At 49.7% G+C, this 26,370-nt stretch overlaps 1 protein-coding gene across 2 annotated transcripts in view; it reads left to right on the top strand.

Annotated features, from left to right (window-relative positions):
* ZC3H7B (zinc finger CCCH-type containing 7B) overlaps positions 1–26,370 on the top strand; it is a 62,716-nt gene that overhangs the window by 2,408 nt on the left and 33,938 nt on the right. The window contains exons 2-4 of one of the 2 annotated variants that reach the window (XM_077914358.1): positions 22,341–22,399; positions 25,843–25,876; positions 26,002–26,199. In XM_077914358.1, the coding sequence (XP_077770484.1) occupies positions 22,347–22,399; positions 25,843–25,876; positions 26,002–26,199 (285 nt within the window). In that variant the 5' untranslated portion in view covers positions 22,341–22,346. Of the gene's footprint in view, positions 1–22,340; positions 22,400–24,052; positions 24,109–25,842; positions 25,877–26,001; positions 26,200–26,370 lie in introns of those variants that run through there. The other variant, XM_077914359.1, reaches the window with a different exon arrangement.

Below are 26,370 nucleotides of genomic sequence, written 5' to 3'. Positions count from 1 at the left end.
ACCAAGAAATGCTCGATACTGGAGTCAATGCAGTGGGATTGAACGGAAGAGAGAGCTCTGAGGGTAACCGGGAAGAGTAGGGACGGCTTCCTCCAGGAAGTGGATCTTGAGTTTGGAAGAATGGGGAGGTTTGGCTGGGAGAGGGAAGAGGAAGGGAATTCTTAGGCTCACCATGTTGCTTCAGTGCTTGGAGATTGACGTACGTTCTCAGTGACTTTAACAGTGATTCTGTGAGGGGTGTGCATTTTCCTCTCCATTTCACAGATGGAGAAACTGAGGGATGCAGGATGAATGCAGTTGGTCCTATGTCATCCAGCTGGATTGGAACCCAGGCCTTTGTGACTGTTGAGTGTCAGAATTGGGTGGCTTCCATTTCAAATGAGTAGACAAAGAGCAGAGACCCAGACAGTCTGATTTGGCACATGCAGTGGAGGTGGGGGCTTAAGCCCAAAGACCAGCAGGCTCCACAAGGCAGGGGAGTTTTACGGAACTACCTTAGATCTCAGGGCCTCACAGGGCTGGCCCAGTGAAAGTACTAAAGAGATTTCTGGAAGCATTCCTGGAGAAGGCAGGATGGTGGTGAAGGAGGACTGGGCTCTGTTCACTTTTTTTTTTTTTTTAATTTTTATTTATTTATGATAGTCAGAGAGAGAGAGAGAGAGAGGCAGAGACACAGGCAGAGGGAGAAGCAGGCTCCATGCACCGGGAGCCCGATGTGGGACCCGATCCCGGGTCTCCAGGATCACACCCTGGGCCAAAGGCAGGCGCCAAACCGCTGCACCACCCAGGGATCCCTCTGTTCACTTTCTTAGCGCCTGCGGGGCCCTGGCTAGACACTTTGAAGGAGCTTGTAGTTTGGAAAGGAGAAAGACATGGGTGATTAACCTGAGCTTCCCAAGGGCAGGAACGGGTTCTGACTGACCCCCTGTGCTCCAGGCCCCCGTGGAGGTGCCAGGAAGACCCATTCAGCCGAAGTGTTGTCATATTGAATTATACCCCAGTGTAGAGGAGGAAGGTTTCTTTTGCCCTGGAGTGGAAGGTCTTCCTAGAAGAAGCACCATTTGAACGTTTGAGAGGTGGGTTCAGAAGAGTCAGAGAAGGCATCCTGAGGAGAGGCGCTGAGGCCGGCAAAGGCAGGGCAGTGCAAAGAGGGAACCCACAGATCATTGGTTCGGCCACGATGTGGGTGGCAGGTGTCAGTTCGCATTCAAGTCAGGCTCTGCCACTGGGGTCCCTTGGGCTCCCTGGGCCTACATTGACCTTTCTGAAAACAAGCCCTGAGGTTTGATGGTATGATGGTAATCTGTGGGAGAAACCCAGTGCCCGGGGATCGGGGCAGGAGAGTCCGATGCGAGGAACTATATGTGGAGGGGTTTTAAGATGTTTCTGGTTTTTTAAAAGACTTTATCCATTCTTTCATGAGAGACACAGAGAGAGAGGCAGAACATAGGCAGAGGGAGAAGCAGGGTCCCCGTGAGGAGCTGGGACCCCAGGACCACCATCCAAGCCGAAGGCAGATGGTCAACCTCTGAGCCACCCAGGTGCCCTGGTTTTAAAATGTTTAATCATGTAACCAGCATTTCCTATGGTTGGGCCCTATTGTGAGTGATTTTTCCTCAATAAGCTTACTTAATCTTTACAACAGATGCACAGGTAATAAGCACTGTGACTCTCCCCATTTTACAGATGAAGAAACTGTCGAGGGAGGTTAAGTGGCATTGTATAAGTGGCAGAGCTGGAGAGCAGACCCAGGCTGCCTGGTGTTAGGGTTTGCTCGCCGTGGGACTAGGGACTGGGAGGGACGGACCGGGCAGCGGTAACTTCACAAGGCAGAGGTGGAGGTGTCCTCTGAGGAAGTCTGGCTGCAAGCCGAAGCTGGAGCCTCAGCCCGGGCTGATGAAGTGACTGCTACGTGTCGGCTCCCAGGAGCCTCCACAGAAGCCAGCTCCTTTCATCACATTTAATGGCCCATAGAAAATGGGCTCGTTTTCCTTTCTCTGTCATCGCCAGCTACAGGGCTCCTTCCTGCCTTATTTATTTCCCTAGGAAGTCTGTTTCTCTGCTAGCGCCTTGATGGCTTCTGCAGGTGTGTGAGCACTGTCTCCCCATCGGGTTGTCAGGGCCATGGCTGCATCCAGAGCCCAGCTGCAGCCGACTTCAGTTCAGGCACGAGTCCCCAGCCCCGAATCAGAGGTTGACACATGGGCTTGATGGCAGCAGGGCAATTAGGGCCCCCAGCCACCACATATGTAGGGCTGCCATGTGCCAGCCCTGGGCTTGGTGCTTTCTGGGCCCTCTTTCATTAGATTGGCTTAACAACTCTTAGAGGCAGCACCAAGTATTAGCAGCCCCATCTCACAGGTGAGGAGACAGGCTCCAAGGTCACAGGGCCCTGGTAAAGCCAGGCCTTTTGTATTCCCAAGCCCAAGGTCTTTGCTGCTCAGCAGGAGAGATGCCTTCAAGTTATATTGTTTAGTTAGTAATCTCTACGCCTGCCCATCATGGGGCTCAGACTCATGGCTCTGAGATCAAGGGTCACATGCTCTTACTGATCAAGCCAGCTAGGTGCCCCATGAAGTCTCCGTGAAGCTCTTACCTATCTGGAAATCTCAATTATCTATCATTTGTATTGTGCTTTTGGCCGTATTCTCATGAGTCCTCTTGACACTCCTTTAAGGTGAGAAGTGTCTGCTTTGCAGAAGGAAAACATGGAGAGGCCACCCACCCTCCAGCTCTTACTACCCTGTCCACACTGTGACTTGGAAAGGGAACAGAGTGTCGCATTCCCTGGGAAGGAGGGCTGTGTCTTCCGAAGTGCAGGGGTCAACCAGCGAGCATTCACTGAGCACTTCCTGTGAGGGCTGCAGGGGAGGTTGAGGCTGTGACCCTTCTGGGGTTTACGGAGGTTCATCTGTGCTCTTGGTCTCAGGAGCATTCCGTGTTGTGCCCTGTCCCCCTCCGGGCAAAGGAATTTAGAGTAGGGCATCCAAAGCCCTGAGTTTCATTCCCAGCTCTAGCATACACTAGCTGTGTGCATGTTCTAGGGCATAATCATACTGTCACTCTTGGCCTCAGTCTCTTGTTCTGTGAAATAGCCTCATTGATTTGAGTCCCATTTTACCCTGGTTTGCTGTGAGACTCAAATGAAGAGGATTTCAAAACTATAAAGACTACTGGTGTGACAGCATGGTTGTGGTGGCTATAGCCTCCAGAATGTTTCTAAATCTCCACTGCCTTCCTTGATCCAGGCTTGGACCACTGCAGTAGCTTGCTAGCTCATCTTCCAGCTTCTCCTCTTGTCATCTACCCTCAATGCAGCAGCCTGACAGATCTCAAGATTTAAATGGGACCTTGTCACTCTTCTGCTGAAAAGCTTCTAGTGGCTTCCTGACACACATAGAACACAGTGCTGGCTCCCCCAGTATGACCTGCATGTAGCTTTCTAAACAGCCTTACCCGGCCCCTCAAAACGTGCTTCCTACTTGTCTTGCCCTCACTCTAGCACTGCAGTCATACTAGCCTTCTGTCTTTGCCTCGAACATTCTGAGCTTGCTCCCACCTCAGGGCCACTACTTTTCCTGTACCCTCTGCTGGTGCACGCTTACCTACCTTCTGTGTTCCCGTGGCTGGTTCCTTCTTGTTTTTCTTAAATTCTGCCTCGCCGAAGGGCCATCACTCCCACCACATTTCCCATTTCAGTTTGTTCGTAACTCTCCTCTGTAGCTTTACTTGTCTTGTGCATTTAACATTGGCCTGTTTATTTGTCTTCCCACGCCTGGACCACATGTTTCACGAGGTCAGGGACTTTATTAACCTCTTTCCCCCAGCATCTCACAGAGCTCCTGGTGCATAGAGGTGTTCTGTAGTTGTTTGTTGAATAGATGAATAATAGTAGCAGGGTGGTCCAGAACAGCCCTTGCCAAAAAAGAGTGGCCTAGATAGATAGAAACTGCAAGAAAATTGGTGTTGACTGATCAAAAAGCACTTACAGGGTAATTTTGTAAGTTGCCAGGAGCTCTCTAACAGTGCGGGTTCAGGAGAAATACAAATGTCTGATCTCCTCTTGGATATGGGGGTGAGGACACACTGTAAATCTGCAAAATAGTCTTGCAAGGCAGGTATCATTAGCTCCATCTTTGACAAAACCAAAGCTCAGAGAGATGCCCTCAAAGCTAGTGGGAGGCTGTGCTGGGATTGGAACTGGGTCTGGTGGACTCTTCAGCTCGGGGCTCTTTGCACTGTCCCTACCTGCCTGTCTTCAGGCAGTGAAGCAGGCTGGGCAGTCCGTGATATGCTTTTGGTGCCCAGGCGGTATGACCACAAGGATTTCTGAGCGCCCGTGCACAGGGGGCAGTAACTTCTCAATTGCTCAAAAGAACAAGCACTCTACCAGTGGACTCTGGATGATTTCTTATATCATTATTATTATATAATTATACCTGCCCATAATTCCCAAGGCTTTTGCAATAAGTTCTGTTACTTTTCTGTTAAAGAAAAGTTTACTGTTTAAATGTCTTACTTTATAGCTGGTGAGTTATGATGGCGAATTTGGAGCCCCAGCCCTTGGAGATAGAGTTGTGAGTTTGAACCATTCCTGTGCAGTTTGACCCCAAGGAGTCATGAGTGGAAGACAAGAAAGTAAAAGCCCTTTGTAACCAGAGCAGCAGGCAGGAAGGTTATGCTCTGCTGCTGACTCTTAGTTTGGCTTATAGAGGGACCGTGGGGCGGCCTAAGGGAAGTTTCCTGAACTTTGGTTTCTGTTCAAGGTAGTTAAAAGAAAACAAACTGCAAGTTGCTAAGGCCTGTGGGCGGTCCGTTTCTCATGTTCATTCCTTGACAGGTGGTTTCTGGTGCAGCCTGAGGTTGCTGGTGCCGCTAACTTGCTTCCTCAGCAGCTGGGTAGCTGTGGGCAGGTCACAGATTCTCCAACACTCACTTCTTTTTAAGACTTTGGTGTTTTTTTTTTTTGTTTTTTTTGTTTTTTTTTTTTTTTGAGGTGCCTGGGTGGCTCAGCTGGTTAAGTGTCTGCCTTCAGTTCAGGTCGTGATCTTAGGGTCCTAGAATAGAGTCCCTGCATTAGGCTCTCTGCTCAGTGGGGAATCTACTTCTCTTTCTCCCTCTGCTCCCCCCTGACCTGTGCTCCCTCTCTCTTTCTCAAATAAAATCTTTAATTTAATTTATTTATTTGACAGAGAGAGCACAAGTAGGGGGAGTGGGAGAGGGAGAAACAGACATCCCACTGAGCAGGGAGCCTGACGCTGGCCTCAATCCCAGGACCCTGGAATCGTGACCTGACCTGAGCCAAAGGCAGACATTTCACCAACTGAGCCGCCCAGGCACCCCTAAATAAAATCTTAAAAAAAGAAAAAGCAGACTTTATTTTTTTCAAGCCTAGCTTTTCCATAGAAAGTAGGGATAATAGCACCTACCTTTGAGATTATTGTAGGGATAAACATGATTCCTTAGGACAGGGCTCCTAAATCGTCTCTGCACTGCAGACCTGTCGGGTGGCTTGGGGCAGCCCATGAACACCTTCTCAGAATACTGTTTTATTTATTTATTTATTTATTTATTTATTTATTTATTTATTTATTTATTTGAGAGAGAGCATTTTATTTATTTATTTGAGAGAGAGCATGCTCACACAAGCTGGGGGAGGGGCAGAGGGAGAAACAGACTCCCGCTGAATGCAGAGCCCCATATAGGGCTCTATCCCAGAACCCTAAGATCATGACCTGAGCTGAAATCAAGAGATGGATGCTTAACCGACTGAGAGTGCCCCAGAATACTGTTTTAAAATGTATAAAAGTAAGATACATGGGATTGCAAAGGAAAACACTTCTCTCAAACTGTAGCTGGGCTACAGTTTTATCAGTGCACTTTTATCAGTGCACTGTAAAACAAGATCTGGCAGTGAGTCTAATATAAGCACCAGGGATCCCTGGGTGGCGCAGCGGTTTGGCGCCTGCCTTTGGCCCAGGGCACGATCCTGGAGACCCGGGATCGAATCCCACGTCGGGCTCCCGGTGCATGGAGCCTGCTTCTCCCTTTGCCTGTGTCTCTGCCTCATTCTCTCTCTCTCTCTGTGACTATCACAAATAAATAAAAATTAAAAAAAAATAATATAAGCACCATAATTTTGAAGTTGTGATGAGCGTGAACAATATTTTGTTGTGCCTGCAGTAGCTGAAATGTGACAGGGAAAGAGCTGTAATTTCTAGCACAACACTACTACGGTGTATTGCCTGCATTCATAATTGAAGGGAATGCTAAATACCAGGTAGGGGTTAGTGAAAACAACTTGTACATGTTTTCCCATCCAAGTTCATGGACCCCTGAATTCTCTCCGTGGGCCCCAGGCTCAAAACCCCTGCCATAAAAGGTGCATGACACCCAACACGTAATCTCCAGAAATGAACCAAGACCCCTTGACCTCCTTGGTGCAGAGGATCCTTAGGTGGACAGACAGGGTGCAGAAAACCTGTGGGTAAGGGATGAATGCTGACCTAGAATTCTGACTAGTGAGGTTGAAGACAGTGAAACTGAACCTTTGCTGGTCTCTGAGTAAGCTGTTGGAGAGCCTGGTGAGTCAGGAGGAGTGCCAGGCGTCTTTGGAGATGACGTAACCTCAGGTAGTGCAGTGTGGGGCAAGTCTGCAGTCTGTACCGACTGCTCCTCTTCTATGAAACCTGGGGTAGGTAAAGGCCAGGCATGTGGAGTGTGGGATGAGGCTGGGGATAGCCTGTGGGGATGGGGGAGGAGCATCTTCGAGTTGGGAGATGAGAGTGTGTGGTGGGCTCCAGAACCCAACTGGCAGGGTTCAAGTCCCCACTCTGTCACAACTTGTGTGACCCTTGGAGATAAGTTCACCTTATACCTTGGTCTCCTCATCTGTAGAATGGGGATGATAATAGTACTTTCTTATGGGGTGTGGTGAAAATTAAGTATTATATTTGTTTGTTATTTTTTAAAAGATTTATTTATTTATTTGAGAGGAGAGAGTGTGGGGAAGGGCAGAAGCAGAGAGAAAAAAATTTTTTTTAAGATTTTATCTATTTTTTCATGAGAGACAGAGAGAGAGAGAGAGAGAGAGAGAGAGAGAGAAACAGAGACAGAGACACAGGTAGAGGGAGAAGCAGGCTCCATGTAGGGAGCCTGACGTGGGAATCGATCCTGGGTCTCCAGGATCTGCCCTGGGCTGAAGGCAGTGCTAAACCTCTGAGCCACCGGGGCTGCCCAAGAGAGAAATTTTAGCAGACAACTCGCTGACCTCGGAGCCCAGTGTAGGGCTCAATATCATAACCCTGAGATCATGATCTGAGCTGAAACCAAGAGTCGGATGCTTAACTGACCACAGCACCCAGGGGCCTAGAGAATTAAGTATTATATTTAAAACTCTTTGAGCAATATCTAGTAGGAGAAAAAAGCTTAATAAAGGACTGAAATTGGGGCACCTGGGTGTTTCAGACAGTTCAGCATCTGCCTTTGGCTCAGGTCATGATCTTGGGGTCCTGGGATTGAGGCCCCGCATGGGGCTCCCCTGCGCAGCAGGGAGCCTGCTTCTCCCTCTCCCTCTGCTCGTACTCTCATTCTGTCTCTCAAATAAATAAATAAGATCTTAAAAAAAAATGAAAAAGGATTGAAATCAGCATCTTCCCTGTTATTCTAGGGTTGGTGAGATTCCACTTACTCAGTATAGATTCTGGAGCACTGCTTCCGTGTGCTGCCCAGAGATGAATCAGATGTGGCTTCTGCCTTCAGGGAGTTCATAGTTTAGGGAGAGATGGGGACATAAGCATCCACTGCCAGTGAACTAGGGTAAGTGCGTTGGTTGTGAGCTTGGGGTACTGCCTTAGGGTGGTGGTTGGGGAAACAGTCTTCCTGGTAGAGGAGCCATGTAGGCTAAGCCTGAAGGAAGCACCAGGCCCTAGCCAGGGTGGGAAGGAAGGAGGGGGTGTAAAGGTTATTGCAGACCAAGTGGGCAGCTTGGGTCTGACATTGTTGGGGAGACTAACCTTCCAGGCCGGCCATGGTGCTGGAGGGGAGGCCAGCTACTCCCTGCAGTGCTCTGTGCTCAGGATGAGCAGCTTGGCCTTTGTCCTTCTGGTAGTGGGCGTCATGAAGGTTGTATTTGTTTTTCAACTTTCTATTCACAGGAAGTAGCAAAAATAGTACAAAGAGTTCCCTTCACCCAGCTTCCCCTGATGATGGTATATGGTAGTTGTACATTATTGAAACCAGAAAATTGGCACTGGTACATTACGAAACTTCAGAGCTTATTAGGTTTTCACCTTTAAAAAAAAAAAAAAACACCCCCAAACAACTGCATTCATCTGTATGTGCGCAGGTGCACACCAGGAAGGGTTTTGAGCAGGAGAGTGACATTGACATATGTGTTGGACAAATATCCTTGACCGTCAAACAGCAGCAGATTGGAGGGGGCTTGTTGGAGGCTGTTGGCAGGAGATGCTGCAGGCCTGAGAGCTGTGGTCATGAGGTGGTGGGAGGAGCTGCAGAGTGGAGAACTGTTTTAGAGGTAAAGGTGGAAGGAATGGGGGACTGAGAAAAGGATAGCAGTTGGAGCCGTGACTGGAGTTTGGGAGAAAAGGAGGAGGAGTAGAAGCAAGGGAGATGAAGTCTGGAATGTGGTAAATTGGAGGAGCAACACAACTGGGATGGGCACCAGGGAGGACTTTCTGGACATGGAGGCATCTGAGCTGGGTCTTAACAGATGAATAGGAGTTGGCATGTGTGGGGAGAGGGCATCCAGGTAGAGGGCTCAGGATTTGGAAAAGCATGGAGGTTCTAAGCAGCCTGAGTGTTGGACATCCAGATAGTGCTGTCCAGAGGGCAAAAGACATGAATCTGAAATATTGGGGAGGGGGCGAACTTGGCAGGAGGAATAGATTTGTGAGTCATCGACATGACTCATAAGATCATGAAATGCAAGAGCTCATCTGGGGAGAGCATGCAGAGTGAGGAGAACAGGCGCACTGTCCGTTAAATGGAAGCTCGGACGCATTGGTCTTGAGACCTGGGCAGAGGAAGAGGAGCCCCTAACGGAACAGGACCCATCAGAGAGACGTGAGAAGGACCTGGCAGTTGCAGCCAAGAGTCCCCAAAAAGGCGAGTAAAAACTGCCCCTCTACTGGACTCAACAACCAGGAGATCCCTGGGATGGGGGTGACCTTTGGTGGAGTGGGAGGGGGGTTGCTGAGTTTTGGGGCGTGGAGTAGGAGGTGAGGATGTAGAGACAGTATAGACTACTGTTTCACAACATGTGACCAAGAAAGGGAGAGGTTGTGCATTATCCAGAAGGGGATTCAGGATCAGGGGAAGAAATTATTTGTGGATGGGGGAAGACTTGAGCATGATGACAGGTTGAGGGGTCCTGGGGCTGGATCTGACTGCTTAATGGGAAACAGATGGTGATCTGTATGGGCCCTGGGGCCAGGCTGCTGGGATTTGAATCCCAGCTCTACCATGTACCAGCGGTGTGACCTTGGGCAAGTCACTTAGCTTCTCTGTGCCTCTCTTTTCTCCTCTACAAAGTGAGAATGATAGGCTATCTCACAGGGTGTGCTAGAAAGCATTATGTATAAAGAGATCATGACATGCCAAGAAAAAAAATAGAGATTATGCTAGCCTCTGGCAAGTAGCTAATGTTATTACTTGATTATTTCAGTGTCCATTTTTCTCACTTATTTATTCAACACTCATTCGTTTTTAAGATTTTATTTATTCATGAGAGACAGAGAGAGAGACAGAGGCATAGACAGGATAAGCAGGCTCCATGCAAGGAGCCTGATATGGAACTCGATCCCGGGACTCTAGGATCATGCCCTGAGCTGAAGGCAGACGCTCAACCACTGAGCCACCCAGGCATCCCTATTCATTCTTTTTTTTTTTTTTTTTTTTAAGAAATATTTATTTATATGAGAGAGACAGAGATAGCAAGAGAGAACATGAGTGGGGATGAGAGGGAGAAGCAGGCCTCCCTGCTGAGTAGGGATCTCGATGTGGGACTCAATCCCAGGACCCTGGGATCATGACCTGAGCCGAAGGCAGACGCTTAACTGACTGAGCCACCAGGTACCCCAACACTCATTGATACTTATCTATGTAATAGGTTGAATGGGTTGATATTCATTGGTCCATTTCTTTTACTACCATTTATGGAGCACTTGCTCTACACCAAGCACAGGGCCAGGCATTGAGATTTTGAAGAGGCTGGTACAGTCCCTGCCTGGTCTGATGAAGATCTGAAGATCTGAAATTCTGTCATCATCAAACTGTTCTCCAAATTGGGGAGGAGGGGGTGAAGAAAAATTGTGTTTCCGTCATGGTTTTCAGGTCAATGATTTGGTCTTTCTCTTGGGAAGAACAGTTCATAGACATTTGGGCAGACCTGGAACATTGGGTTTGAAACCAGGCTACTGGTTCCCACTTGGCCTCTGCCCTATGGGGTTGACCTCAAGTCAGTCATCTCATTTTGTATTTCAGATTACAAGGCTGATACTTGCTCTCTGCAAAAAATCCAAATCACACTAAGGCACATAAAGTGGAAAGTGTTCTGTGTCCTGTTGCCCCTTGACAGATCCCAGTCCCCAGAGAGAACCAGTTAAATTTGGAGAATATCTTTCAAACTTCTTGATATAAACACACATTGCACACAGATGTCATCGCACAGCACAAGAGTGTTCAGGAATCGGCTGCTTTTTTTCTTCCCGGACTGTGTATGGTGGCACCTCCATCACAAAGCCATATAATAGATGCCAATAGCTGCCTGTGTTCCACGGTGGGGTGTACTGTAACTTAATGGAGTAATTCTCTACTGATGAACGTTAAAGTTCCCTCGAATTTTTCACTTAAAAAAATTTTTTTTTTTTAATTTACTTATTCATGAGAGACACACAGAGAGAGGCAAAGTCCTAGGCAGAGGGAGAAGCAGGCTTCATGCGGGACTCAATCCTGGATCCCGGGATCACGCCCTGAGCAGAAGGCAGACGCTCCACCGCTGAGCCACCCAGGCATCCCGTGAGTTTTTCACTCTCAAAAAAAAAAAAAAAAAAAAAACCAGGGCAGCCCCGGTGGCCCAGCGGTTTAGCGCCGCCTTCAGCTCAGGGCCTGGTCCTGGAGACCCGGGTTCAAGTCCCACGTTGGGCTCCCTGCGTGGAGCCTACTTCTCCCTCTGCCTGCGTCTCTCATGAATAAATAAATAAAATCTTAAAAACAAAACATCCTGTGCAACTGAGCGCTCGCACAAGGATTTTGGTAGATTAAATTCTTGGAACTGAAGTTTCTGGGTTCAAAGGAAAGGGCGCTTTATCACGTAGAAAGCCTTTTGGCTGCAAGTAACAATTCCTACCTCAAAACAGGAGTTTATTAGACTCTCATGTGATAAATGAAGCGGAGCAGCGGCAGGATCAGCTCTTACTGGGTCACACACGCCATCCAATAACTTTGAGCTCTTTCCGCTCCGCCCGTCCCCAGCGCACGCGTCTCCCCACTACTCGCCTTCCGCCCCCTTTTAAGGGTGAAGAAAACCATTCCCAGAAGCCCCTTGGCTGACTTCCTCTCCTTTCTCATTGGTCAGGATGATGCCACGTGCCCTTGCCTCAGCCAATCACCTGCAAGTAAAATGACCACTGTGATGGGCTGAGGCTCGTGCAGGTTCACCTGAGTGACTTCGAAGGGAACAGGCTCGGGGCTGTGCTGGGGAGGACGGAGGCCAACCGGCTACCTTGCTCCTTGCGGGAGATGTTGCTGCGCGGCTTCACAGAGACGCTGCCAGTTCACTCTCTCCGGGAACTTGCAGCGTTGGAGAGTGCTCGTTCCTCCACCTGCATCAGCTGGGCTCTCTTCTCACTGTAGTGTCAGGGGTGAAAAGTGTGACGTCTTGTTTATTGTGCGGTTCTTGTGTCAGTGTGTTCGACTGTCTTTTTTTTTTTTTTTTTTTAAGATTTTATTTATTCATGAAAGACACACACAGAGAGAGAGAAGCAGAGGGAGAAGCAGGCTCCGTGCAGGGACCCCAATGCGGCATTCGATCCCGGGACTCCAGGATTGCACCCTGGGCCGAAGGCAGGCGCTAAACCGCTGAGCCACCCAGGGATCCCCTGACTGTCTTTTCTTCATGATTCATAGTTCCTCTGGATTTCCTGTTTATGTTCTTTGCCCTTCTTCTTAAGTAATAATACTGATCATAAAATAGGTTGACATTAAATGTTTACTCGGGGCCTGGCATTTCACTGAATCTTCACAACAACCCTGTAAAGAAGGTATTAGTATCTCTGGGGCATCTGGGTGGTGCAGTCCACTAGCGTGGGATTCTCGATTTCAGCTGGGGTGATGACCTCGGGGTGGCGGGATTGAGTCCAGGGTTGGGAGCCCCACTCAGTGGGGAGTCTGCTTCTCCCTGTTCCTCTGCTTCGTACCAGCCCCCCCCCCCCCCCCATGCTCGTGCTCACTCCCACACTGTATCAAATAAATAAATAAAATCTTTAAAAAGAAGAAGAAGGAGGTATTAGTATCCCTGTTTGAGAGATAAGGGAAGTGAAACACTGAGAAGTCAAGCAACTTGTATACAGTTAATAAGGAACAAGGCTTGGATTTGAACTCATGTGTGAACCTGGGTATGTGGTCACATACTGTGCTGACATGGTAAGGGAATTGTTTCCTGATGGTTCCTTAATTAATGGTGATTTCTGGGAAGAGCCATTTGAGGTAAGTCCAGCTTGAGATTCCCAAATTGTAACAACATGGACGTAGAGGAGGGGAGAGGGGACTGCCCTGCCTGGCACTGAGATCCTGGGTGAAACTTGGGCCTGTTTTCTCCTTGGACTTCTTTTGTTTGACCTACATGCTTTTTGCTCTTCCACCAAGTGCCCTGATCAAGCATGTGCCCACCAAGTGCCCTGATCAAGCAAGCCCCTACCCTCACCCTCAAGGAACTCCTCTCCCTCTTCAGCTGAGAACAAATGCTCTTTTAACCACTATCTCAGTCTGTTGGGGGTGCTATAACAATATAGCATAGACTGAGTGGCTTAAACAACAGAAGTTTGTTTTCTCATAGTTCAGGAAGCTCAAAGGCCCAGATAAGGTGCTGGCAGATTCAGATTCAGTTTCTGATGGGAACCCTCTTCCTGGCTTGCAGATGGCTGCCTTCTCCTTGTGGCCTCATCTGACCTTTCCTCCCTGTGTGGGCAGGGAGAGAGAGGAAGAGCTCTCTGGTGTCTCTGCTAATAAAAGCACTAACCCTATGATACCAGGGCCCCACCCTAAGACCTCATTTAACCTTAATTACTTCTTAGAGGTCCTATTTCATATTGGGGCTTAGGGCTTCAACATATGACTTTGGTGGGACACAAACATTCAGTGTATAAATTCTCCCCCTTGTCCCCGCAAATTCATGAACAGCCCCCAAATCTTAGATCCTTCTGCATCAACTCTAAAGTCCCAAGACTCATCTAAATATCTAAATCAGGGCTGGGTGAGACTGGAGGCAGATTCATCCAGAGTAAACTCCTCACCAGCTGCGAACCTGTGAAACCAGACAGGTTATGTGCTCCCCAAAAGCAATGGTGGGACAGGCATAGGATAGACATTCCCATTCCAAAAGGGATCAGTCGGAAAGAAGAAAGAAGCAACGGGCTCAAGCAAGTCTAAGACCCAATGGGGCAAATTCCATTTGATATAAAGGCTTGAGAATCATCTTATCATCTTCTTCTTCTTTTTTTTTTTTTTTTTTTTTGAGAATCATCTTCTCAAGATGATTTTGGCTTCCTGGTCCATGGGGATGCAGCATACCCCCCACAGCTCTGAAAAGGAATCAGTGGCCCCACCAAGGCAGCTCTGATGATCTGTGATTCAGGATCAGACTTCCCTTGAAGGATAAAACATGTTCGCCTCCAAGTAACTCTATGGTCTGGTGCTGTAGAATTCGAGAAGTCCAGCAGCTTTCCTGCAGTTCGTCATCCAGTTTTCTCTGTCCCCTTTGGTTCTAACTGGCAGTGTTTCTGCTGGTATAATCCCATCTCTATTTCTGATTTCTGCTGATAGCTGATTCAATATGTGGTTCATACCCATACTCCTCTCCTTATCAAATGGTTGTTCAGCCACATCCTGTGTTCTCTTCAGGACACGCTTTCTCATTTTTTTGCAATACAGAATGGCTGAGAGTTTCCCAGTTCTTGAAGTTTTGTTTAACAGTTCCTTCTTCAATTCATCTCTTTTCTCTCAAATTTTATTATAAGTGGTAAGGAGGACTCATGCCACACCTTCCATACTTTGCTTAGAAATCTCCTCTGCTTAGGGGCCCTGGTAGGGGCTCAGTGGGTTTTTGGCTCAGATCATGATCTCAGGGTCATGGGATCGAGTCCTGCATCAAGCCATGTAGCAGGCTCCGTGCTCAACATGGAGGCTGTCTCTCTCTCCCTCTCTCCCTCCCTCCCTCTCCTTTGCCCCTCCCCCAACTTGGGCTTGCTCTGTCTCTCTCTTAAGTAAATAAATAAAACCTTTAAAAAAACTCCTCTGCTAAATAACCATTTTCATCTCTCTCTTTTTTTAAAGATTTATTTATTTATTTATTTATTTATTTATTTATTATAGACATAGAGAGAGAGAGAGAGAGAGGCAGAGACACAGGAGGAGGGAGAAGCAGGCTCCATGCCAGGAGCCCGACGCGGGACTTGATCCCAGGACTCCAGGATCATGCCCTGGGCCAAAGGCAGGCGCTAAACCACTGAGCCACACAGGGATCCCCCCCATTTTAATCTCTTGCAAATTCTACTTCTCACAAGAAAATGGAACACAATTAATTAATTAAAATTTAAAAGTTTATCTATAATCTCTACATCCAGCATGTGGCTTGAACTCACAACCCTAAGATCAAGAGTTGGGTGCTCGGGGCATCTGGATGGCACAGTCAGTTGGATATCTGACTCTTGGTTTCAGCCCAAGTCATGATCTCAGGGTTGAGGGCTCTAGTCCTGCATCAGGCTCTGTGCTCAGCACAGTCTGCTTGAGACTCTCTCTCTCTCTGAAATAAATAAATAAATCTAAAAAAAAAAGTCACAAGCTCTATTGACTGAGCCAGCCAGGTGCCCCACTAGAACATAATTTAGCCAAGTTCCTTTTTTTTTTTTTTAACATTTTATTTATTTATTCATGAGAGAGACATAGAGAGAGAGGCAGAGACATAGGCAGAGGGAGAAGCAGGCTCCATGCAGGGAGCCTGATGTGGGATTCAATCCTGGGTCTCCAGGATCATGCCCTGGGCTGAAGGCGGCGCCAAACCGCAAGGCCACCTGGGCTGCCCAATTTAGCCAGGTTCTATGCCACATTATGACAAGGATGACCTTTCTTCCGGTTTCCAATAAACTGTTTGTCATTTCTATCTGAGGCCCCATAGGAACTGCCTTTAACATCCTTGTCTCTGCCAGCCATCCCTTCATGGCAATCAAGGGTTTTTCTAGCTGCACCTCAGAGCTCGCTCATCTCCAGCCATCACACAGTTCCAAAGCCACCTCCATAGGTTCAGGTATTTGCTATAGTAGCACCCCACCTCTTAGTACCAAAATCTCTACTAGTCTACTCAGGCTGCACAAACAAAATGCAGGATCAGAGAGCCCTACCCTTATGACCTCATTTAACTGTAATTACTTCTTAGAGCCCCATCTCCAAGTAAGTCCTACTGGGGGTAGGGCTTCAACATATACGCTAATGGGAGAAACACACATTCAGTTCCTAACAACTGCTTATAAAAATATTCTTCCCAGAGGAAGGACATTGGGAAGGAGCAAGGGGTGTCAGCATTAGGTGCTTGCTGGGGCTGGGGGCTCTTGGTCTCTTGGCAAAATGTTAATGAGGTTGTCCGATGCCCATCTCCCCAGGCCCTTTGAACCCAGGCTCCAGGATCACCGTGTGGCCTTGGACAACTTTCCTAACCTCGTGGAGCACTATTTTCCTGCCTGATGGTGTTGTAGTGAAACTTAATCACATTTATTTAATGATGACTCATTTTCATGCAGGACAAAGCCAGACACAGAGCTGCTTTTTTGTTGAAAACCTCCTGGGATTTCTCATCTTTTAGGGTGAAGCCACAGTCCTTGCCCCACCAATGAAACCTCATATATGCTCTTCCCTGCTAATCTCTCTGAGCTTCCTGTTCTTCATTCTCCCCACTGCCCACTCTGTTCCAACCACACTGGCCTCCTTGCTCTTCCTCAGATATACCAAATCAGTGTCCACCTCAGGACCTTTGCACTCACCGTTCCTTCTGCCCAAACACTTTTCCCCACATGGCTTGCTCCTTTCCGTCATTTCAATCTCTGTTCAAATGTCAAAAAGGCCTTCTCTGGGTCCCCTATATAATTATAGCACCCTGTCGCTCTATCACTTTATTTTTTCCTTCTCTATGGGAATCCTTTCTGTGTGCCATTATGCATTTATTTGTTGTATCTCTCCTCCACCAGAACAGACACTCTGAAAGAGGAGAGATTTTGTCACCTTTGTTAATTGCTAAATCCCCAGGGTCTACCTAGAATGTTTAAAGAATCCCTTAAGGGCTTGATGCACAGGTGGCTGGCTGGCTGGCCCCATTGAAGCTCCTTTTTCTTCATGTTGTAACTGTGTCCTTGCAGCCTGCTTTCTCTGCTAGAGTGTGAGCCCTTCGACGGCAGGGGTTTTGTCTGTGTTGTGGCTGAGGCCCCTGCACCCAGAGCAGGACTTGGTACAGTGGAAGAGCCACTCACATTTAGTGACAGATTTGAAGGCGTGATTGCGCACATCCCCCAGCTCACACAGGGTCACCGTCTGGCAGCCGCTCTGGTTTTCTTTTCTTTTCCAGGTATTGTGCTTTGTACTTTGTCTGTCCTTCCATCCGGGCATCTGGCACTTGGCAGGTGCTCTGTAGCTCATTTTCTGGGATGGACATGGCCAGGCAAAGCCAGATATAGTACCAGACTACACAGCTGTTCGGGTTGTCTATGCCCCTCCTGTCGTTAGCAGGGACCCCTGGAGCTGCCAGCAGAAGGCCCTTCAATCAGGGGGAGGTAAGCCCAGTATCTGATGACAGAAGGCACCTAGGAAATGTGGGTTTCCTTCCCCCGCTACCACCTGACCTGGCTTTCTCCTAGTTGTGGGCCAGGCCTACTGGCTTTCCAGGGCTATCTCTGCCCTTGGCCAGAGGAGACTATTCACCAATATGTTGCAGGAGTCAGAAAATTTTCCCAAAGGAGGGGGGCATGGTGGTTTTCTTTGCACCCTGGGCCCCATTAAGACTTGGGCCTCCAGGGCAGCCTGGGTGGCTCAGCGGTTTAGCACCGCCTTCAGCCCAGGGCGTGATCCTGGAGACCCAGGATCAAGTCCCACCTCAGGCTCCCTATATGGAGCCTGCTTGTGTTTCTGCCTCTCTCTGTGTCTCTCATGAATAAATAAATGAAATCTTAAAAAAAAAAAAAAAAAAAAAAAAGACTTGGGCCTCCAGCTTGGTGTTACTTTGTATTACTGTGAATTTTAACAGTGGTTATATTCTCAATGGATATGGGGTGTCTGAAGGCCTGAGGCATGTGCATCTCTGCTGGGCATCCCTTGTTCATCATGGCTCCTCTCACATATGGTGGCACTCTTTTTTTTTTTTTTTTTTTAAGATTTTATTTATTTATTCATGAGAGACAGAGACACAGGCAGAGGGAGAAGCCGGCTCCATGCAGGGAGCCTGATATGGGACTTGATCCCGGGACTCCAGGATCGCGCCCTGGGCCGAAGGCAGGCACTAAACCGCTGAGCGACCCAGGGATCCCTGGTGGCACTTTTTCTTTAAAAACCCCTAGGGAGGGCCCAGCCCCTTGGGGCAGCCCTACCAGCCTCTACCAGCCTGGCAGCGTTGCTTATGAGATGAAATCTGTTTGCCAGGGTGCCCTGGCCTAGGGCCTTCACACTCAAAGAGAATGACTCTAGAGTGGTCGACCATAGACCCTAGAACAGGAAATTAGAAGAAGCATGATGTTTTACACAGAAATCTTCCCTCAAATGGCCCTGCAAACACATCTGCCTTTTCTGAGCCGTTGAGTATTCATGAACACCAAGCACAAACTGTCTTGTGCCTTTGAGGAAGAGCAGCAGAATTTTTACTGATGTACAGTCAGTAGTTCCAGGCTTGGCCCTCATGTGCTGCCTGAGCCTCACTCTCCTCGTCTTTCAAATGTGGGTCCCAGAGCACCGCAGCCCCAGGGTCATCAATCAGGATCAGATAAAATGTGGGAGATGACAGAGATTTCATAAATACAGTTTGAATGCAGACTTCTAGAAGGCCCTCCCTCCCTGACCCCAATGAGCCAGCTCCTATTCACCCTTCAAAGCCTAATTCAAATGTGGACCTCTTTGTTTCCCAAATGTTTCCACTTTGTTTGTGCCTCATCCCAGCCTTTGTTTGCCATGGATGTCTGGTTTGGGGTGAAGGTGCTGGGATATTCTTTCCATGTCTCGAAGTAGGTTAGAAGAGCTGAGTGGGGGGTGGGCACCCTGGCCTTCTCCCCTATATATGATAGGCATATAGGAAATATTGAATTGAATGCCCGACATAGGAGTTCTGATCCAAAAGCCACTATTTGTTAAGTGTCTGCAATATCCCAGGCCCTAAAATGAGTGCCTTCTCTGTATTCATCCTGTCAGTAGGTGCTGTCTGTAATCGCCACTGTACAAAGCAGGAGACTGCAAATCAGGGAGGCAGAGGAGCCTGCTCTGGGATTTGAACCCATCACTATAGTGCATGCACACAGCAGGCTGCTGCTTTGGGATATCGGTGGTCAGAGAGGAGGATTCACGCCAGGCTGTGTGAGGAGCCTTCTTCATACTGCCTGGGGCAGGGAGTGTTTTTTCCTTGGTTTTGGATTCAGTCTTAGGAATTAATCTCTTGGGATGATATGGGCAATGCTTGTTTCTATTAAGTCTGCTCAGACCGCAGGGCTGAGAGGAGACTGGAAAACACTGCTTTCTGATTGCTGTGCTTTTCTGAGAGCTACAGGCTGTGCTGGGCTTCAGGAGGGTCATAAGCCAGCTGCTCCCGGACTGCGTGAGCTCATGTGGGGAGACGTGATCAGCTGAAATTCAAGAGAGTCATTAAGAGGCTCTAGGTGGGGGAGGGCAGGGTCTGATTTGTGGGTTCGAGAACCCTCCCCCAGTGATGGTCTCAGAGAGGTAGGGGGCAGTGAGGAGGCTGGTCCACTTGTCTGGGGGCAGAAACACCCCAGGTGATGAGGAGGGATGGGGGCTGGATTTTGACCCAGGTCAAAGGGACAGGACTTGGTGGTCATGGCCCTGCACTGCTGGTTGTCTAGGCCTGTTGGGGGCCGTTCCCTTTCACAGGTCATCTGACCATTCTGGACCATACTACATGGTGATAAGTGCACCCCTGTCTCCCCTACCAGGGAAGCTTCTCTTGTAGGGTAGGACTGGGCCGGTGGCTCCCTAGGCTCCCACGAAATAGAATGAATGAACATATGATGGTCCTATTGAAGGGAGAGGGGGAGACTGTGGAGGAGTCAAGCTTCGAAGGAGGGATGGAATTTCCTTTGTAGGATGGCTGCCTAGGTGGAAGGAGCTGTGGAGTGAAAGCCAGGAGGCAGGAACACCACTACAGCCTGTTCTGGCTGGAGGCCCAGAGTAGCTTGTGCGTGTGAGGGTGATGAGCCCTGGTTTCCCAAACAGGGAAGCCGAGGGCAGAGAGACCAACCGAAAGGTGTGCTTGGCAAGGTCCAGGCAGCCCAGGCCATCACCGCCTGCCTCCTGCAGGAGAACAGGGTCATATTGTGTCCATCCCAGGAAACACTTGCAGTTTTTTGCCAGAAGGAGGAGCAGCGTTGGATGACATGTGTTCCCATGGTGGCCGGACTGTTGCCCTATTCCACATGCACTCCATGTGCTGTCTCCTGAATTCTCACGACAGCCAGCAGGGTGGGGGCTGCCATCAGCCCCATTTTCCCCATCAGGAGACTGAGGCCCAAAGTCACCCAGCAAGTGTAAATGCTGGTGTTCACACCCAGGTCCGTGTGAGTCCAGAGCCCTGACCCAAGTCCCTGGCAGGACAAGCAGATGTGTAATGGGCACATGGCGATGGCCCTGGCCCTGCCCAGTATGAGGATCTGGTGTGAAGAACACTGTTCTGGGAGTCTGAAGATTCCGTGTGGCTTTGCCCCTCCCTGGGAAGGACACACGGGAAGAAGGAGATTCGAGGAACTGAGCTCCCTGATCCCACACTCTTTTTTTTTTTTTTTTTTTAAGATTTTATTTATTTATTCATGAGAGACACAGAGAAAGAGAGAGAGGCAGAGACACAGGCAGAGAGAGAAGCAGGCTCCATGCAGGGAGCCCGACGTGGGACTTGATACTGGGACTCCAGAATCATGCCCTGGGCCAAAGGCAGGCACTCCACCACTGAGCCACCCAGGGATCCCCCTGATCCCACACTCTTATCTCTAGAGCCTCTCAGCCACCCTTCCAGGCAGGCCTTGTCAGCTGTAACAAGCTACACAGAGGAGGGAAAGTGAGGCATAGAGAAGGGAGATGGCTGGCCCTGGCCATATGGTGTCTCATAGCTCTTAGTGTGGCCAAGGATGTGGCGTTTGGTCTGACAGGACTGTTTGCCTATGCTCTGGGCGAGTGACCTCGGGATAGAAGCTTCATACTTTGTGCCTCACTGTTCTCATCTGTAAAATGGGCTAGTGACTCCTACCCCTTTTATAAGACAGGATTGTGAGAATGTGGTTGATGCAGATGGAAGGGAGTTTTGCAAGGTGTTAATCTGACATGCTTACTCCCTCCCCAAAGTAGCCGGGTGTTTCTCACACCTTTTTATATCTTGGTACCACCGCTTGTGTCTGTGTACCAGCCCTCTGCTGATGGAGCTCCACCTTCCTCGCATAGCCTGCAGTCCTCTCTCTATAATCTCTCAGTGGGAGAGAGAGTGAGGGCCACGCTGTGGGGTAGAGCGTGGAAGGGGCCTATGAGGGGCCTGGACAGAAAGTGCTGGCCTGAGGCCAGGCAGCCCCAGCCCCCTTCCCGCTAGGTGGTGGGAGCCCCAGGCTCAGGTTCTGACCCAGGGGAAGGCCCATACCTCTCCTGGGCTGCCACTGGGTGGGATGAGCTGCCCCCCAGCAGGCCTTCCAGTCCATACATGGTTCCGTGGAAGCCAGGAAGGCTGTCTGGATGGGTCTAGAAGCTCCTGGGCCCTGGAGGGCTTGCCCTAAAGGTACCTGAGCCCCTAGCTGCTCTGTCTGAGCCTCCCATCTCCTTTTTTTTATTTTTTTTTTTTAAGATTTTATTTATTCAGTCATAGACACACAGAGAGAGAGGCAGAGACACAGGCAGAGGGAGAAGCAGGCTCCACACAGGGGGAGAAGCAGGCTCCACACAGGGAGCCCGATGTGGGACTCGATCTCGGGTCTCCAGGATCACACCCCAGGCTGCAGGCGGCACCAAACTGCTGCGCCACGGGGCTGCCCGGCCTCCCATCTCCTTAAACAGTGTTCACTCCCTGCCTCTCTCAAGCAGGTCTCCTGCATGTGTTCAGTACCATCACTTGCTGTGCAACATCAGGCCAGTCCTCAGCCTTGCTGGGCTTGTCTTCCTGGTCCAGAACCTGAGGAATTCCCTCCATCTTGGCAAAATGGGGCACACACCATGCTGCTTGGCTTGGTCTGGGCCAGGCCGGCTCCGGGTGTTTGTGGACTGTGCGGAGGGGCTGCTGGTGGTAAAAGAGGGTGGCCTGGGTTCAAATCCTGCCTCAGCTGCCTGTCTGCCGGCTCATGACTGGGGCTCCCTGAGCTCCTTTCCTCCTTGGTGAAATGGAGACAGAATGACACCTGCCTCGTCGCATTGTTGCAAGATTCAAAGAGATTCTTATAGGAAGTGCCCGAAGTGCCCGCCCCAGTGTGTGGTGCTACGTTGTAGCCATAATCAGCTGCATCATTTTGCATTTTCTGTATCTCTTCTCCTTGGACTGAGTTAGCTGGGAAAACAAGCTTTTCTCTTGGAACTTGGGGTGTCTGGCGCGGTACTGCCACCCAAGCCATGTGTGAGAACAGGCAGGTGGCCTCCAGGCAGCCCCCTGCCCACCAAACCCACCACACAAAACCAGGGTCCAGCAGCACTGCGAGGAGGGCAGGAGCTGCGTGGCTGGGTTCAGATGGCCTTTGTCGGCCATGAGACCGGTCACTGTCCTCAGTGTCATCTGTGAAACGGGCTGCGTGTGGGGATGAGAGAGACTATGCCATGGGGTGGGCACTGTGACCAGCCAGTGGCCCCTGCTGACTAATTGATAAACTGCTCTCTCCCCCCAGAGACTGATGGAGAGACAGAGACGGAAGGCGGACATCGAGAAGGGGCTGCAGTTCATTCAGTGAGTGTGGGGCAGGCTGGGCAGGCTGGGGCCTCTGACGACACTGCCCAAGGCCTGCACAGGCCTCCCCAGCTCCCCCTTTTCTTCCTGCTAAGCCTCTGCTGCCCAGGCTGCCTTGTGTGCTGGGGAGCGAGGAGGTGGGACATGCTAGGAAGGGGCTGGAGGGACCAGGGGGTAGATCGGTGACCCCCCTCCAACCAGGCACACACATTCCCTGACCCTGGCCACCCTTCTGTCCTGCTCAGTGTACCATTTTACCCTCACCCTACACATACGGAGGCACACATCCTGTTAATTCTCCTGCTTACCTGTGTACATCCCAGGCTCTGTGCTGGGCTCTTCAAATCCATTAATCCTCACAACAGCCCAGGGAGGTAGGTGGTCTTAGTTCCATTTTGCTGAGGCTCAGAGAGGTTAAAAAACTTGTTTATGGTCACACAGCTTTATTTTTTATTTTTTAAAGATTTATTTATTTATTCATGAGAGAGAGACAGAGAGAGAGAGAGAGAGGCAGAGACACAGGCAGAGGGAGAAGCAGGCTCCATGCCAGGAGCCCGATGCAGGACTCGATCCCAGGACTCCAGTATCATGCCCTGGGCCAAAGGCAGGCGCCAAACTGCTGAGCCACCCAGGGATCCCCTCTGGTCACACGGCTTTAAAGTAATAGGATTTTTTTTTTTTAGATATTTATTTATTTGAAGGATTTTTACTTTATTTATTCATGAGACACACAAAGATTTTATTTATTCATGAGAGACACACAGAGAGAGGCAGAGACACAGGCAGAGGGAGAAGCAGGCTCCCGGTGGGGATCCTGATGTAGGTCTCGATCCCAGGACCACAACCTGAGCCAAAGGCAGATGATCAACCACTGAGCCACCCAGCTGCCCCTAAAATAATAGGATTCTAACCCAGGTCTGGCTGGCCTGTAACCCACATTTCTTTCCATTATTTGAGCTCCCCCCTCCAGTCTCCACATGCCATGTTTGGAGGGTTTTATCCCATTTTTCCCCTTCACACACAAAGTATTTTTACTAACTTTTTTCTTTTATTTCTCTTAAATAGATCCCAGAGGCACATTTATCATGACACTAATGAGTTAGCTGCAGGGTCCCTCACTTGAGTGGGTCCTTTCCGAAGCCATGGAAGGTTCCTCGGGCAATTCTTTGTTTCTAATTTTGTGGATTTTTTTTTCTTAAATGGGAATCCCCACACAACTAGGATTTACATCTCTCTACCCTCAGATAAGCTCCCCAATTTTGTTTTCTCACAGAGACCTGTAAAACACAACCTGCCTCTTCTCCACAGCCTGGGCCCTTTGTCACACACACGGTATCTACGATGCTCTGATGGAGCTTGTGTCGACAGTCACACACTATCCTTCCCTCCGCTTGCATCATGGTCACTCTGTCTTGCTTAGGCCACTGGGAGAGCTGTGGCCCACTATTCTCTCCTCTCTGGGCGGGTTTCCTTCCATTTGAGGGTACTGCTCAAATTTTATGCAGGGGACAATCTGATTAACAGAGTGAACCTTGCAAATATGGTCTTTCTTTCTTCCTTTTTTTTTTTTTTTTTTTTTTTTTTAAGATTTTATTTGCTTATTCATGAGAGATACAGAGAGGCAGAGACATAGGCAGAGGGAGAAGCAGGCTTCCTAGAGGGAGCCGGATGTGGGACTCGATCCCAGGACCCCAGGATCATGACCTGAGGTAAAGGCAGATGTTCAAGCACTGAACCATTCAGGTGCCCCAAATACTGTCTTTCAACAGAATTGTGTCTTCAAGTCACTGATTTCTGTGGAGCTGGACCTTTGAGTCCTGCATCCTGGTTCCCCCACTTCCTGGGTGCTCTCCACACCTGCGAGATGAGATAGGCCCCTTCCCTCATGGAGTCATTGTGCTTGGGGTAAATGGTAGCTCGGTGTTCTCCTTTCCGTCTCCAGAGGGGAGTTCCCAGAAGGTTTAGCAATAGGACAGCCTCCTGGGAACCCATATGTTTGTCTCCTAAGGGATGGCTTTACAAGATAACACAGTAGGACATGCTTCTTTTATGATTAACTGTCCTTTCACATATATAGACTTTGTGTGCTAAGCATTTATTAGGCACCTCTGGGCACCAAGCACTATAACAGGGCCATAAAGCGGTTTGCACAGGTGGGGTGGTGCTGGCTTGTGTGGAGCCTTAAACATCAGGATGAAGTGACCTTGAGGTAAATAGGGAGCTGGTGCTGGAGGTGGAAGGCCAGGTAGGAAGGTAGCAATGGGGCCTGACTAGGTGGTAGAGGGAGAAGTGATGGGCCCCGGTCCTGACAGTGGAGAGTCAAGTGAGAGATCAAGATGGGAGCCCAACTGTCACAATCAGGGACACCTCCTCCCACACACACAGGGGACCTCGGCATCTCCTCTCACCATTTCTCACTCACTGGTTCAGGCTGGTCTTTCTTGCCCAGGTGTTGACAGCAGCTCCGGGCAACAGAAGGAGTCCCAGCCCTGCACCTGGCCCTGGCTCCAACACTGACCTACTGTGTGATCTTGAGCAAGTCACTGCCCTGTCGGAGCGTGTGTTTTCCCCTCTGTGCCATGAAGGACTGGGAGACTACCCTTCGGGCTTAGCCATTTAGCGTGACAGATGTGCCTCCATTCTCCTGGGCTGTCATTTTCTTCTGCACTGAGCTGGATTTCATTGGCCCCAAGTGGAGGAGAGGATGCCCACAGCCCCATCTGCTTTGTTGGGGCTGGCATGAAGGGTCAGGCTCTGAGAGTTATCTGGCATTGGCTGGGGGCATGCATGTTCTGCAGGAAGGGATGGGAGACCTGAGATTGACTCTTGTGCTACCTGGAGCCTGCATTTGCAGGTTTTGGTCCATCGAGGTGTGGTCATTCTCAGAGAACTGATTTCTTAGGATGAGGACAGCTGGCTGGAGCTGGAGCTGGCCTGTTCTGTCTCAGCATCTGAACCGGAAAAGCCTGGCCATGGCTCTGGGGCAAACACAAGGCCTTCCTCCAACCCCCTTCCATCAGAAATGGAAGATGAACATGGTGTTGGTTTAGGGAGAAAAAACTGCCGTCCCCTTTCTTTTTTTTTTTTTTAAATATTTTTTTTTAATTTTTATTTATTTGTGATAGTCACAGAGAGAGAGAGAGAGAATGAGGCAGAGACACAGGCAGAGGGAGAAGCAGGCTCCATGCACCGGGAGCCTGACGTGGGATTCGATCCCGGGTCTCCAGGATCGCGCCCTGGGCCAAAGGCAGGCGCCAAACCGCTGCGCCACCCAGGGATCCCTGCCGTCCCCTTTCTAATCTGTGAGGTGACATCTGAGATCCGAGCTAGAGGAGTCCGCTTCTGGCATGATCTGTGGCCTTTGGCTCAGGCTACTGGGGCTTCCATGAGTCTGAGATGCCAGGGCTCACCCAGACTTTGTATCCCTCTCCTTTTCCTGCTAGGTCGACACTACCCCTAAAGCAAGAAGAATATGAGGTGAGTGTCAGCTGCTGGGCTGGGGGAAGGTGAAGGGCAGGGATGTCCAGGAGAGGGGGCGAGGTGTTTAAGCCTTGGGCTGCTTGGAGACCCCTGAGCCCCCTCTGCCCCCTGCCCCCTGGCAGGCCTTTCTGCTCAAGCTGGTACAGAACCTGTTTGCTGAGGGCAATGACCTGTTTCGGGAGAAGGACTATAAGCAGGCCCTGGTGCAGTACATGGAGGGGCTGAACGTGGCCGACTATGCCGCCTCCGATCAGGTGGCTCTACCCCAGGAGCTGCTGTGCAAGCTGCATGTCAACCGGGCCGCCTGCTACTTCACCATGGTGAGCCTGTCGCCTGCCCTTCCCCTCCAACTCTCCTCACTCTGATCAGCACATCCCCCAGATGCTCTGCTGAGCAGGCTCAGCCAGGTGGGCACTCCTTGAGCCTCTGCAGGGCCGGCTTCTCCTCCTCTTCCTCCTCCTCCTCCTCCTCCTCCTCCTCCTCCTCCTCCT

This window comes from Canis aureus, chromosome 11 (genome assembly GCF_053574225.1).
Source record: "Canis aureus isolate CA01 chromosome 11, VMU_Caureus_v.1.0, whole genome shotgun sequence".
NCBI lineage: Eukaryota > Metazoa > Chordata > Mammalia > Carnivora > Canidae > Canis > Canis aureus.
The sequence above is the reverse complement of the archived record's forward strand: the minus strand, read 5'-3'. Positions and strand labels throughout refer to the sequence as shown.